The 16239-nt window shown below is 36.1% G+C and overlaps 1 protein-coding gene across 1 annotated transcript; it reads right to left on the reverse strand.

The window, feature by feature from the left end:
• Positions 1-2335: 2335 nt before the first annotated feature.
• On the reverse strand, positions 2336-7957 carry LOC113296740. Its single transcript, XM_026545069.1, has 3 exons — positions 7715-7957; positions 5995-6556; positions 2336-4499 (listed from the first exon to the last, which is right to left on the reverse strand). Exons 1-3 carry the CDS (start codon positions 7768-7770, stop codon positions 2370-2372), a joined length of 2748 nt encoding a protein of 915 aa, XP_026400854.1. The 5' UTR covers positions 7771-7957; the 3' UTR covers positions 2336-2369.
• Between the last annotated feature and the right edge of the window lie 8282 nt (positions 7958-16239).

Below are 16239 nucleotides of genomic sequence, written 5' to 3' on the forward strand. Positions count from 1 at the left end.
GATTGTTCATAGGCATAGCTGTACGCCTGGCTGTAGATGTAAAACCCAAATCCAATATTGAACGTATTAAACCAGCAATGCTGATACTGTAATTGCTGTCCTTCAGAGTGATTGTTTACACGCGCACAAAAGGCCCAGTCACCGCCCCCACCACCACCATATATTTGTAATGCCAAAAAAGTTGTTTGTACTCGTGGGGCGGTTAGTAGTGCATCTGCATGGTGAAGTGTGTATTTTGTTTCTTGCATACAAGATTCCCCAATCCCCGTACGTAAATCCATATAAGCCAGGCCGAGTATTCGGATCAACGTACACTCACTGCTGGTCTTGTTTATCTACATAATTAAGGTCTTGTGTATTTTAAATAAGCTGGCCAGTACTCTCTGTAAAGTATATATCACGCCTGGCCATAAACCAACAACAGCACCAGATACTCGGATCACTGATCAGTCTCATGTAGGGCTGCACAAAACCGAACCAGAACTGGAAACCGAAATCGAAATCGAAGATTTTAAACCGAACCGAACCGAAACTATATTGTTATGGTTTATTAATGGTTGCCAGTTCCAGATAAACGTAAGTATTGATTTCGGTTTAGGTTTTACTTCAAAACCGAACCAAAAACCAATTGGTTAACCGATTAATAGTGACCATAGCAGAATGAATCTTTTCACACTGATGAATTGTAGTTAATGAATGGTTATGACACTTAGGAGGATTATTCGAGTTAAATCCTTTTGCTGTCATTTTAGTTGCTCGTCATTTATGCCTCTGATATGTTGCCAGCAAATTTTTCTGCCGCTTGTAGTATTTGGTGTACTGTTTGTGTAAACTATAAAGCACTGGCACATTATTGTTTATAAATCATTCGGTTAACCAAAAACCGTATGGTTTTTAACAAAACCGAGTAGAAACCGAAACCAATGAAACCGAATAGGCTATATGGTTTCATTGGTTTTCATTATTGAAAAACCGAGTACTTTGGTTTCGGTTTAGGTTTTGCCAAAAACTGATAAAAACCGAACCATGTGCAGCCCTAGTCCCATGGATATGCATCCTGCATTAGTGTTGCACGACCATGAAGTACTGGAGGCAATTAGTGAGAGGGAAAATATGGGCGTGGTGTGAATTGTGGTCACTGACTGTGGTCCAGTGTCAAAGAAGGGTTACCATCCTTCATTTTTTTAATACGAATTGCTGTATGTGAATGATATTAGACGTGGTGGTCCAATAACAGCTTTATCAACAACACCACCAAACACAAACAGCTAGCTTATACCAGAAATTTGATTGAGCTGACCCTGTCTCCGCACTACATATATATATAGGTTTGGTAGCTACTAGCCCTTATTCAATATGAGTCTTATTCCTTTCTTCTTCAACCCAACCAAGATACTACAATCTTTTGATTGCCCTAAATGCTTGGAGTGCAGGAGCACTACTAGTTGATAAGCCAAAGAAAATCAAGCCAGCAAGAGATCCAGAGAGAAAATCTGATACGAATCTCCACTAGAATGGTGCTTTTAATGACAAGTCAACTTTGTAGAAGGTACATTACCATACTCATACACATTGATATGGAGGGTCCTTGAACAAAGCCAGGTTCAGCTTTTCATCAGCAACCATTTTTCTACCTCTTATGAATTTCATGTTTTTCACTTTTCGTTCTCTTTTTTTTTTTGCCCAACTACTGTTCATCTTTTTCCTCACCAGTGTCTTACTTTAACTTTTTTTCACATTTTCCCTCGACCCTATATGTTTCAGCATTCTGAAATATGATTGCTATCTTGCTTCTTTACATTAAGCAACCGAGTGAGGACCACCGATAATGCTAAAAGCTACAGACAAGCTTAAATGCAACAATCAACTTCAGAGGATTACCCATACATCAATCTGGCAACACTGTTCTTTTCCATATCGAGTTTTAGATAGAAAACTTATTCACCCAAGTAAATTTATACACATGGGGGAGTTTTAATTACAAGAAGCTGCTAAAAATAATATTTACATTACCAGTCATATTTAGTCTTATGTGGTTTAAAACTTGAAATGAACTACGAAATCGAAGAAGAACAGTTTTCCTTTTTCAAGTGAGAACCCACGAAAACCAAAAGATAAATTTTGCGAATCACAAGAACCATTTGGTGAAAAAAATGCTGAAAACAAGTCAAAAAAACGGCGGAAAACAAACGACTTGTGTATTTGAAAGCTAACAAAAAACTAAGAGAAGCATGAAAGTTGATCCTAGGGAAGAATGATGCTTGTGATTTGTGAATTTGGGTAGTTAACTTGTACCATTATCATATGCAAAAATGGGATGATTGAGAGAGAATCAGAAGAGATAAGGAACCTAAGTATTGGTTTATAATTTAACCATTTTGGAGAAGAGGACAAGTTACAGACGACTGACCCAACTTATGAACAGGAGATACTGATCTTACTTGAGACTTCTGCATAAGGATATGTGGACCCCTTGCGAAGAAGCTCTGTGAGTCTCCTGACAACCAAGCATTTGTTATTATTGAAGATACTTCATTATTACCCCCAAGATGAAATCCACCAAAATGATCACCCCAAATGTCGTATGCGAACTTGTCAATCTCCTTTGGCTTTTCCTCTGTTTTTGCACTTGGACCTCGGCATCGATTGGACCCCGGAGCTCGATCGCGCAAGTTAATGGAAGAAGTTGAAGTATGAAGCGGTGAAGCATTAACCAAACCAGGTAAACGACGACCCATGCTCGGAAATGTAGCAGAAGGTAGTAGAGCTGGTCTGCTAGCTGATTTTCTTGGAACAGGGGTATCTGGTGGATCTTGAAGTAAAGAACTACTTCTTTTGTACTTGGCAGAAACTTTCGAGTCCAACACTTTTGGTATCTCAGCAGCTAAGAGGGGTTTTCCTTTCTTATTCCTCTTATCTGCTGCATCAACAAAACTAATGCCAGTGACGACACGCTCAACTTCAGGAGATGGCATGGTCTGTTTGGGTGTGAAAGATGTCGGAGGAGACAAGGGCGAAGACGGTGTAGAATTTCCACTCTGACTGCTTGAAACTTCAAGTAGTCCTGCACCACCTGCAGACCTTTTTTTCTTCTTTCGCCTTCTACTTTCTTTTCCAGTCCTTACTGTGAGATTCCCAGATTCTTGAGGTTCCGGCTGGCCCTTCTTATTATCATCGAGACCCCCAGATTTTGCTTCTGAAGAGCATCTCAAAGGGGATGCACTCTTTTGATGTCCACAGATGCCAAAAACTTGAGAATCTTGAAAATCATGCACATTCTTCATATGCTTAGTTATTCGCTGTTCTTGGGCCCCAGTCGAGTAGTCAGAGTATCTACTAACAAAGCCGAGCTTTGAAGTTTCATCTTCCCTGACTGACTTAAACATGTTGTCCATGTAACAAGATATGGAAAACCTACATTTTCCATGGTTAGGGTGTATGCAGTATGGTCCTCTAACCCTGCTGATACAGGCATTCTCGGTCTTGAACAAGCAATCCGAGGGATCTGAAGTTATCACTTGAGGAAGAACAAAAAAGAATAGGAAAAACAATAAGGAGGCGACGATGAAGACCAACTGAGCGAATTTCTTCAGCAATATCCAAATGATTGATTTCCTGCAAATACTAAGCATGTAGACAGGAATGCTTGCCTTCATTGGTATGACAAAAATGCCTGTTGCAAGGGCAAGCTCAAGATCTCCGTGAACCACTCCAGCAAAAAAATCTGGTTGGTAAGAAATCAGAAGTTTCCTTAATTCCCCAGGCTCAAGAGAAAAAGAGTCACAAGTGTGTACCTTGAACCCATCCAACCCACAACCCGCACCTGACACTTTAATACTTCTTATCTCCAGAGGCAGGTCTCCTGAGTTCTTTGCAAATATCACTTTCGACAAAGGCTTAGAACAGGCAGGACTTTTAACCACACTGCGGTATAATTTTTCTGTATATGATGGATTGAATGGTTTCTCTATGCTAAGGTTGAACTCCAAACTATGAACAGCCTGAAAGCCCTCAAGCAGGACCAGGGAAAGTGACCCACCAAATCCTTTTAAAGACAACCATTCTACACCGGATAGATTATTACGTATCACCGCCGAACCTCTCCATGCACATCGTTCTGAGGGGTGAAAAACAACTGGGCCTAAAAAAGCTCTTCCATTAGGATGAACATATACCTCGGTTATCGCACTTGCTGCTGTTGAGAATCCATACCTGGCTGGTCTAGTAGAGTCGTCATGAACTACACTGCTTGACAAGCGTATTATATCTGCAGCTTTGCAAGCTTCTATAGTTTCTCTAGAATTCAAGATGAGCTGCATTATTACAGGTTGTGCACTGGGGTTTTTCACAGAGATCCACTTAGAATGGTGATTACCAATCTGAACCACAGGGAACAGCACCTCTTCATCTTCGAGAACAGACATGCCACTTGTAGTTCCTTGAAATTTCCAATTTCTTAGCACCAGTTGATCTGCCTCTGCACCCTCCAATGCCTTCAACTGTTCCACAATTAAACTTTGAATCAGTGCTAAACATATAAAAGTCATAGTTCCTTTCTTATACTTTTTTGGATAGAAAAGTTTTTAGCGTCTTAATGATAAGTAAACAGTAATCGATCAAAAGCAAGAAAAAAAAAAGCAAGCAGTCACAAAAAATGAACTTAAAAGGACTATATAAGAAGAAATCCGTGCCTAGCGGATGCGCTGTGAAGAGCACGATTCAGCTGGTTCTATGGTTCATGCCACATTTTCATGTTTTTCACGTTTAAAAACACAACATTGTTGTATCTAACAGATCCAGATTTACCCTTAACTCCAAAACAGAGTAAGCCAACTGGATCAAGAGGAAAGACACCACCCAATTGGCTATTGAGATGGTAAGTAACCAAAATACAGATCATTTACTTACTTTTATCTGTGATGGTAACTAAATGGAACTAGCTAATCCTCTTGTTTCATTCACAGATTTGCCATTCCTATTCTGATGTCGTTAATAGGTATTAACTATGTCTTGGCAGGGTATCTCAATCAGTATTTTAACAAAATCATTTGTCAATATATGCAGCCTACCATATCAGGAGGCTCAAATGGAATTCCTGAGAATAACCATATCTAGCAGCATATGTAACCACAACGGCGCAACTAACAGAACCAGGGGACAATAGCAACCCATCTATGTTTTTAATATCGATAATTCCATTGCCTTCCGCAACGTCACTTATATTGAGAACCTAGAGCAGATATGCAGCTCTGTTTCTTAGAGAGAGAACAATCAGTACTGATTTACTGCCATCTCGTTGCACAAGAGAGTCTAGAGACACTGAAACTGGTCCTCTAGAAAAACTATCATGTCAAGAACACTCCAACTGTAAATGGAAAGCACCAAATACACGTCAATGGGCACCAGCAATCTTCATGAAATTCGCAGTACTGTGAGGATTAATTTTCCAGTTACTATGTGGTCTTAATCCCATTAGCAGCACACCAAGTTTGTTACTCTTAGCGATTAATCTCTGATAACAGCCTTGATAAGAGTTAAATTTACAAGCTGCTTACACACTGTGAGACGTATATCCAAAAGGAACTAGTGTCCATGCATTTACCTCCTTCACATGCAGAGTATCACCAAAAGGATTGTACACAGACAATTACTTACTCCAGCTTAAACCAGAATATATCTACAGCCCTATGAATGATCCTATCTTGTACAGAGACTCACCCTGGGTTTGAAAGAGAAAACCCCCACGTTTGTTTGCAGGACCCGCTGAACTTACAGCAGATCCTTAATCCAGGGTAAGAAATAAAACAAATAGAAGCAACCTCGTCAAAGACTAAGTTCCACCTCACCAAAATCACATGGGTAAAACTGTTCATCTGAGCTAGGTAGTTCGTAAATATGTAATATGTTGTCATTGTAAGTGTTGACTACTGTTAAGGAAGCTGCAGAAGAAAAATACATAAAATTGAGTCCCCAATTGAAGATAGGAGGGCTTACTTTTATGTTTGGAGACGGGAGGGCATCGCGAAGATCTGATTTCATCACCTCGAAATTCTTATCTGGGATCACATATGGCATACTACATTTAGGCGAAGGTCCTTTAAGAGACCAAGCTTGTTGATCAGCTTTGGTACCCACGTCATGGAGCTCCGTCTCATCAGTCAAAGAACATGACACTACTGACATTCCTTTATACAATGAACACATCCAATCATCCGATGACCAGCATGGGTTACTTTGACCCTCTACAGATGCTGGTTTGGAGTTGTCTACTTCAGCTGAAAAATCCGGCAATGTTGAAGGAAAGCAAAATAGTTTCGAGTTTACACAGAATTTCTCAACGCTAGGGTAGGTTGCAGAGTTGATTTTATGATGTTCTGCACTTATATCACCACCAAGAAGATCGCGTGTAGATGTGTCAAAGCTATCTCCAACCTGGTCTACCATCTCTGCCACTATCTGGTTCTTTGCACCACATGGCCCCCATGTAGCCACCAAAAGAAGGATACATGACAGAACCAAAACAAAACGCAACCCTAGCGCTGACAAAAAAAGTTTCCTGAACGAAAGAGAAATTATAAACTGATATTAGTTGATTGTCACACGGTATACAAATAAAATTCAACCAAATACATTTCTTTGACAATAATACAAAAGCGCAAAAAAGACGACGACAAGACAAAATTAATGTAGAAGACCTAGTAATTCTATGTCAATGCATTTGGACTCTGAACAAACTACAGACTGAATCACCAGAAATTGATTCCTGTAACAACATCCAGTCCCCTCAACCAATGACCGTTAGTTCTAACCGTGATTCCATTCTTAAATTTTCTATGAGCACACATCTTGACAAAGAAAAGTTATAATGCCCACCAGGCGCCAACAACTCAATTTCGCTAGAAACAACTCAATTTCAATAGAAACGCAACACCACACCCAGAATCAAGATAGCCGTCATATCATATTGATGTTCACACTTGGTAATGTCATTCCATTTCCATTTTGCAAGAACTAATTACTAATTCCCCCCAAGCCCCCCCAAAAAACCTAGGTTGAACATGGACTGAAATTGGAAAAATAACGGCTGTACCTTTGCTTACATCATTTATAGATTTGAAATGATTACGGAAAATGTAGGTACTTATCAATTCATACATTATTTTTAATAAAACACCGAAAAAAACTTAATAAATAGTGCATAAAACAGCTAAAAGTAGGTATTTTACCCACCATTAAAACAGTTCTTACCAAGTTTGAACAAAAAGACGCTAAATTTTGAAAAACCCAAAACCCACAAACAAGGAAATGAAAATCTAACAAACCCACGTGTTGAAATCTCCATTAACAACAACTAATCAATGAATCTTATCAAAATCGTATCTAAAACAATCAAGCATACAATTTTGAAAATCTAATATAAACCCTTGAGTTTCGAAAATAAATTAAAGCCAATACAAAGATGATTAAACCATCAAGTTCAGAGCATAATTTGAAAATGAAAAAAAAAATGGACCCAAAAAAAAAAAAAGATTTATGGATATCTAAGATGTTTCACAGTTTGGAAAATGAATCAAGATTAAAAACAACAAGCTAAATATAGAATCTAAGAATGGTAAAAACAAATGGAGAAGAAAAAAAGGAGCTAAAAAAAGAAATAAAAATATATATAAAAAAAAGGAAGAGTAGTAAAAGAGGGGGTTTAAGTTTAACATACATGGCCAGGTGTTGTTGAGCTTCAGTTGTTGATAGGGTTTTTTGATGAGACTCCATTTTTCTTCAAACCAAACACAACCATCTGGTTTGGTTGGATTAGGGTTTTTTCTGAGATTTCGGAATACAAAACAAATAAAACACGAGTCACCTGAAAAAACGGAAAGCTATCGTAAAGAAGAGGAAGGAGAATGACAAAGACGAGAAGGAGAGAGAGAAGGAAAGAGAGGTACAGAAAGGAGAAGAGAAGAAAGAAAAAAGAATAAGAAAAAGAAAGAGAAATGAGTAGTGCTTGCTACTAATACTATATTCCTCTCTCAATGACTACATTACCCTTATAACTATTTACAAATGACTCATGTATCATGATATTTCTTGATTGATTTTTGATTTGTGAATGGGAACGTGACTCGTTTTTCATTTTTCTGAATCACGTACGTGAATCAATGGAAGATTTATGGTTGATTTACCTGTGCAAAGTTAAAATTTATGATACATTAATAATTAATCTAGTGTGATGTTAAGGAAACGCATTTATGATTTAAATGCAATGTATGTGAAGTATGTAGAATATAAATCAAAAATGAGATAATATGCACAATTGAATATGGAAATTTATTTAGCGTCTGAATTGAGTGATAAGGAAAAATCTAACCGGAGAGACCAAAATGTGGTGGGAGTTCACCTGATGTGTCGAAAAGGAAACTGACGTTGAACAAAAACTTTATTCTCGATGTGGACTGACTACTGAGACAAGTTTGCACCCCTAGAGGAGTTAGTGGGTTCAAAGTTCAAGACCTTTTTGTTCCACCAAAGAACTTCTTTATGGGTAATATTGTAATTTAAAGAACATTCGGTAGGGACGAGTAAGTTAGAGGTTGAAGATAAAGGTTTCAAGAATATTTATTCTTTTAATTTGATCTTTTTTCTGATGGAAATATTTTTTGTTTCTAATAACAATAGTTATTTAGTATTAAAAGCTTTGATTTACTTGCTAATTATTTCTATTAGTTCGTAAATGGGGCAGTTCTTAAGCATTAAGGAAAAGGTAGGGACCACAGTTTAATAAAAGTGGAAAGAATCTTGGAGGCTGCACTAGTTTAAAAGACCATTTAGCCCTTGTTTGTGATGAAATGTGTCATGCGGTTAGGGCACATTGGTAAGGTTTCGGCTGCAGGACCTAAGTTTGACTCCATGTGTATGGGATATATCTCTCTATTTTGTGACCATATTTCAAGATACGTTGCCAAGGTATTATTAGTTGGTTTTGGTTTTATAAAAACAAATTAGAATTCAAACCGTTTGCTTTTTCTGCGAAAGAGTTAGAAGGAAAGATTGTGTAGGGCATTTTTATTCATCGCAAGTAAGCTGATAAAAGTTTTGGGGTAGGGGTAGTGAAGGAATGAAAACTTTACCCAGTTAGATTCCAGTCTTATGATTTAATTAACAGCTTGGAACCAGAATTATTTGGATAAAATATAGCTTAATTACATAAAAATTATATGTAGTTGATTCGGTGAATCTTAATTTTGAAGTTAGTGATATATTTGGAGGGTCTAAAAATTCTTCAGTGTTCAGTCTGTTTCGATACAAGTTGCTATCACCAACAAGTTTTGATTCCAAAACTTCTCGTATATCCAATGGTTCGAAGAGGGTACGGAACCTGCTCTCATTGGTCGTAAACTTTGATTCTCAAGGCTTCCCATTTTTTTTACCAACTCGGCTGACTATAACACCGGATGTCTAATCTCCCGTTCCTATATTTATGTTGCTTCTCCGAGGTGTTATTATGCATAAATGTGGACTTTTAGTTGCGTGACTGCGGGTTTGACGTACTGGATTACCTGTGGGGCTGTTCAGGTTGCCTGAAATTAGTGGAAATTAAGTGTTTGGCCCTCCCTCCCCTCACTCTTTCTTACTCAAACGGTCTTTGATTTAATTTTTTTTTTTTAAATTAACACGGTTGTTGAAATGATCCTTAAAAAAGAAGGAGATCATTTGGATAAAGATGTTTAATAATGATGTTATCAAATAAACTATATCCTTTAAGGGTATAATCGACATGCCAACTTAAACATAACATGTCTCACGAATCATACGTAAGAATTCGTCAAATTTTATATATTTAGAAAGTTTTTTGAAAGACCTACACAACGAGGGTAAATACAACTATCAAATTTTCATTTCATATAATATTTTTATTCTTTAAATAATTTTTTAAATTTTCTTCATATTTTATAGTGTGCAGACAATATGCACACTGATTTTATGTGTAGGAAATATGCACACTGATTTCTGTATGTCATTTTTTTTTTAATTTTCTTCATATTTTATAGTGTGCAGGAAATATGCACACTGATTTTTGTGAACATTTTTTTAATTTTTCTTCATATTTTATACTGTGCAGGCAATATGCACACTGATTTTATGTGCATGCAATATGCACACCGGTTATTTTGTTAATCCTATTTCCTATAATATTCCAGGACCACTGGAATAATTTGCAAATTTTATTAAATAACCCTGGGGCCAAGAGCGTAAACCCATAATTTCTAGGGTCATAAGAACAAATTACTTCTGAAATTATCTAGGAGGTTCGGTCCAACTTTGCCTATTTAAGGAAATAAAAATTATTCCAAAACGAACACTATCGTGATATATAATAAATTAAATGAGACGACAAACTCTAATATCGGAATCGATAACGTCAATGAAATCTGGTTACTGATGGACCTCACCTTCGTAATATCAAATTCCTACCATGATTATATACTTTAACGACCAAATTTTACACATTATATTGATATTAATTAGAGCATTAATGTGTATTGTATTCTAGAAACGTTTTCTGAAACTACTTTTTCAGTAGAATGGACTGACAGCATTTTTGTACAATTAACTGACAACACATATTAAAAGGTTAAAATCATAATTAGTTGAGACATGAATTCCTTAATTGTTTTGTATTTGTTTAAGTTAACAAATCGTCCAGAACTATCTTTGGATAAGAATAGTCAAAACAAGACGGTAATTTCGAATTTGAAATATGTTATCTATTAACTTTTTTTTGTGTAGCCAAGGGTAAGGATTATATAAAGTTAATTTGTTTAGCCAAAGATAATCAGTTGATCAAATGATTATTTTGTTTTGTTGGATCAAATGTAATACGAATCAAGGATTGGCCACGGCTTGGCTGAGGACCAAATTCCCCGAACATTCCCCGAACCCAACGGAAATTTTCTCCAGATGTGTAAAGTGTTTATAAAAGGATTAAATGTGGAAGAAGAAAAAAATGGTGGAAAAGTAGTTCAATCCTTGTGCCTCCATTGTTGCTTTAAGTTTTAGGGTTTTCCACTTGTAAAGTTGTTTGGGAATGGATTTACTTTGAACCTAGCCTGTCGAGTTATGCGTGACTCAGTAAGACTGCGGCTCAGCCAGTAAATAGAAAAATACCATGCTCGGTCGAGTGATTAAGGATCATATTGGCCAAAGGCCGATATCCAAGTTACTCGCGAGTAAATCGGCTGACTCGGCCGAGGCGTACTACATTTGATGAAAGATTATTATAAATAGCAATTTAGTTTTTCTTTTTAGTATGTTGGCGAGTTATATACTGATTAAGTATGATCAAAAATGGTACCATTCTGCATAATTGGTTTGAGCATCCTTTATGTGTACTTCGGTTGTGCTTTTCTGACACGTTTAGCAAGCATGTCACTGTTCTCAGCACTAGTCACATAGTTCTTATATATATAGAGAGATAGAGATAGAGGACGGATCCCTTGACAAGCTGAGATTTTACAGGATCTAACAATGTCGCACGACCAAGGGTTCAAACCTCACTTTTTCCCTCGCTTAAGAAGTTGGAGATACAGGTAACCCTGAGTGTTGCAATGTATAACGGTTTGAAACACTAGGTTACCTGGGGGACCGTTCAGGTTGTCTGAATTTATCTTGGAGATTCTGTCCAACTTTGCTAAAAGCAATTCATCGTGATCTATAATAAATGAAATAAAACGACAAACTATAATATTGAAATCAATAATGTCAATAAAATCTGGTTCCTGATGGACCTTACCCTCGTGATATCAAATTCCTACCATGATTATCTACTTTAACGATAAAAAAATGCACATCGTATTGGTATTAATTAGAGCATTAATTTGTATTAGATTGTAGAGACGTTTTCAGAAACTACTTTTTCAGTAGAATCGACTGGCATCATTTTTGTAGAACTGACTGACAACACATATTAAACGGTTAAAATCATAATTAGTTGAGACTTGAATTCTTTGATTTTTTTCGCATTCGTTTAAGTTAACAAATTGTCCAAAACAATCTTTGGATAAGAATAGTCAAAACAAGACGATAGTTTCGAATTTGAAATATGTTATGTAACAACTTTTCTGAATAATAAGTTGATCAAATGATTATATTATTTTGGTGGATCAAAGCAATATAATAGGACTCGGGGATCGGCCTCGGCTTGGTTGAGGACCAATCCCCAATCATTCCCCGATCTCATCCGAGATTTTTCCCAGATGTGTAAATTGTTTGTAAAAGGATTAAATGTAGAAGAAGAAGTAAAATAGTGGAAAAGTAGTTCAGTCCTTGCGCCTCCACTGTTGCTTTAAGTTTTAAGGGTTTCTTCTACTTCTAAAGTTGTTTGGAAACTAATTTTATTACTTTTTCCCTAGATTGCCAAGTTACTGGTGGCTCGGTAAGACTGTGATGCAGCTTAGTAAATAGAAAATACCAGACTTGGCTGAGTTATTGAGGATCGTATCTCCCAAAGGCCGGTACCCGAGTTACTCGCGAGTATATGACGAATAAAATTCGTGACTTAAAGTCACGTCCAGAATATGTAATTAAGTATCACGGTTATTGTATGTAAAATAAAATAATGGTTGGTATCTGCCATAAAAGAGGCATTTTTATAAAAATAATATTACTAATTTAAACGAGAATCTTTCATCGTTTTTTGGCTACTGATTCAGACTTTGGTATTCAGATTTTGTGAATCTAAAATTCAATCAGATTCTGATCTGATGTACCTAAAATTAATTTCGGCTTAACCGAACCTGAACGCAAAACAAAATTCTAAAAATGAAATAGAATCCATTGAAATTAACTTTATTAATTACCCAACATAACGTTTGCAGAATAGAATTTCCGATTTACAAATCAAAAAAATATACTAGCAAATCAAAGTCATACATTGAATATTAAAATTGAATTCAATCTTTCGTCACACTGCAAACTCTAATTTGGCCACTTGATCATGTCATCTTTGCAATATGATGATCAAGTCTAGTATATTAGAGTTTCATATATATAACTTCGCATGTTATGTTTTCAATCAGAAACGACTTGAAAGCTTACGATATAAAAAGGAAAACAAGTCAAGTCATGTATTACTAACCTCGAGTAGAGGATGATGTCATCGTTGATGTTGATACGTCTTCGGAATCTTCGGGTCTTTAGAGTAATACTTGTATGTCTCAACATTTCTAGACTTCCTAGTCTAACCTAACGAAGTTGACTCTAGTAATCTAATCAAGTGACTTATGATTTTTGATACTAAAATATGACAACCAACCTTGACATACCAACGCTTGGTGGGTTCAACCGAGTAATGGTCTAACAATCTCCCCCCCCCCCCTGTGAATTTTAGTGACAAAAATATATTGCATATGGAGAATACACGAATTACAAGATAAATATATTACATTACATACCATTCTCTTAACTCATTCTTCATACGCTTGATTCCAAGTTTCAATATCCCATAACCCGCACATATTCAAAAATAAATTATGTTGTTGACGCATTTGAATAAAAAAAGCTTTGCTCCCCCTAAAGGAAAGCTAGGTAGATATTCAATTCGAACCTATTTGTTATTCCTCTTGTGTAGTATAAAATACTACATAACAAGATGATATGTTTCTCCCCCTTAGTCTATGATTTACTCTTTTGTTTGATATATACTGGTGGGACTTAGGTTGGTTGGGCGGGTTAGAGGGCTTGGCCGAGGCAGACCCGAGCTAGGAATCCGTTTCCCAGATTGCCCATCGAACAGGTAGAACCCCTGGAGGTACTGCCCAAGTCCGCCCAAGTTATGTTCGTCGGGTTCCCCGGGTTCCTCGGGTTGGCCCAAGTTTCGCTAGACATACGAATTTGTTAATATGATAATAACAATTTTTAGTAATAATAAGATTTAATTGCTTCATTTATCTTAAATTTCCAAATAACTACAGAATATTTACAATAATATAAACTTTTTTTTATATTGAATGATTAATGAGATAGATATAATTTATATTTTCATTATTAGATTTGAAGATAAATACTAAAATTACTCTAAATAAATAATAATATGTTGTAGGGCCTACGACCCATGGATGTGAGGCCCAACTAGTTATACCTAGGGTTTTCCTTACATGTATATATGTTATTGTATCCATGTAACCCAGTTGTTGATCAATAAGAAACTCTTCCTCTTTCTCTATCATTTTCACCTTTATCACTACAAAACGTTATCATGCACGAAGCTGTACCGTAGAGCTATAAGGGATTGATTGACTCTTTTTTTTTTACATCAAGGCAAGCTAACAATGAAATCACTGGAATCAAATCAGCTAAGTTGGATCTGTTTTCTCCTAATTTTTTTAAAATTTTTTTTCCCTCGAATCAAATCGATGAGAATTGATTTGAATATGTTCTACCCCAACCATAAACAATCAGATGATTATTACATTTTATAGTATATTCGTATATGATTGCTATGATTGTCTGAAAATTGATTTGAAACATGTCCTGCACGGTAATGCCATAGCCAATCAAATGATTAGTATTTTATAATATATATTTGTATCCACAGTGATTAGAATCTTGTAATATATATTCGTACTGTTGTGATTGATTATGTGAAAATCTAATTCTACGAACAGAAGGTTTTCGTGGAAGATCGGGAGTCTTTCGTGAAAAAGTGAATAATGCGGAATACCAAACTTGTCCGATCCAACCAGGCCCAACTCGTCCTGTGATGTCCTGTCATGTCCTGTTTCAGCTTGGTTCTGGGACGTGCGCGACCAAGGATTTTCGGTTTTGTATATATACAGTGGGAACCAAAGCCCGAGGTATGTATCTAAATGTGAATTTTTACATTGAGTACTCGCTAGGCTTATTTATCTATTTTTTTCTAGAACATGCCTAGTTTTGTGTTTTATTCCCCTCAAGATAAGTCCATATTGTATAAACGGTTAATTTAAATTATGATTGTTGACCTCGTTCATTAAGAATTTTTGTTAATGTTATTTAGTTCTCTTGAATATGATATTGGCTATAGTTGAATGGTGTCTTTTGTACAATTGGTTGTACCAACTTGATTCAAATGTATGTATTTGGGGTTTAGAAGTACTTGAACACCATTATTGCATATTTGATATTTTCTTCCCAAACTTGAATGTTCCGTGGAATGTAATACACTTGCGCGACTATTAAAGAGTCGGTAGTTTCAAAAGATATGTTGCAAATAAAATCGCATGTATTCCAATTTTTGTGGAGGAACTCACAAAAGGTGATATGAGCAAAAAAAAAAAATCCATTTCCTTTACTTCATCCATGATGCTAACGAAGCATTATATGTTGAAGTATGACAACAAGAGAACTATCTTTAGTAATATATTCAACCTAAAGTAATTGGTTGGCATGTGTAGTAAGATTCTCTTGGTCTGTTGAGATAAAGAAATTTCTCAAATTAACCTAAATGTAGCAAAAATTGAAAATGGAAAGAACCCCGAAGTAATGAAGGTTAAACGTACCGACTCATATAAAACATGTGAAAAAGGACATATATATCATGAAACAAAAGTGTTTTTTTTCCCAACAGTAATGACACCAAAGTACGGGTATCAATTGAACATGGGATCAGCTAAAATGTAATTCCAGCTCCCATCATAAATAACATAGTTGGAAATGCACCTGGTCATAGGTGTTGGTATATACAATGTAATGTGTGTATCATGGTAGCAACCAATTTGTAGAGGAGGTCATACTTTAGACATCAACTTTAATGACAAGAAGAACTTTGCTTGGCCAATTGACTATTTAATTGAACTGGATCAAATGTTTGCGCTTATGGAATGAAAAGTACATCATTCTCACGAGACATAAATTCTCTAAAACACTTGATATATATATGGATGAAACGCAACATTTATCCACTCTAATGTAATTGAGTTGAATCCGACTTTTGTTACGTAATAAGGCCATACTACTCACTACTTATTAAATCTCTCAAGACTCAATGTCTAAGCTCTGTATGTACTAAGGGATAATCACATCTTGTTAAGTGCAAAGTGTGTTCATGCGTGAACTATTACCTACCTTTTTGGGAACTTACAGTGAGAATGGAGTTGATTGCGTCTATAAATTATTTCTAATGAATGTGGAAGGAAGCATATTCTTAGAAAATTAATGTGTCAATTTAGTGAATTGTAAATCACTGGAACTTGAACAGGGACGGAA

This window comes from Papaver somniferum, chromosome 1, assembly GCF_003573695.1.
Source record: "Papaver somniferum cultivar HN1 chromosome 1, ASM357369v1, whole genome shotgun sequence".
Classification (NCBI taxonomy): Eukaryota; Viridiplantae; Streptophyta; class Magnoliopsida; order Ranunculales; family Papaveraceae; genus Papaver; species Papaver somniferum.

Excerpts from the sequence above, each read along its gene's own strand:
- LOC113296740 (XM_026545069.1), bottom strand. The coding sequence starts at position 7,770 with ATGGAGTCTCATCAAAAAACCCTATCAACAACTGAAGCTCAACAACAC. Across the intron at positions 6,557-7,714 it reads GCTCAACAACACCTGGCCAT|GAAACTTTTTTTGTCAGCGC; the intron begins GTATGTTAAACT and ends TCTTTCGTTCAG. Across the intron at positions 4,500-5,994 it reads TCCCGTCTCCAAACATAAAA|TTGAAGGCATTGGAGGGTGC; the intron begins GTAAGCCCTCCT and ends ATTGTGGAACAG.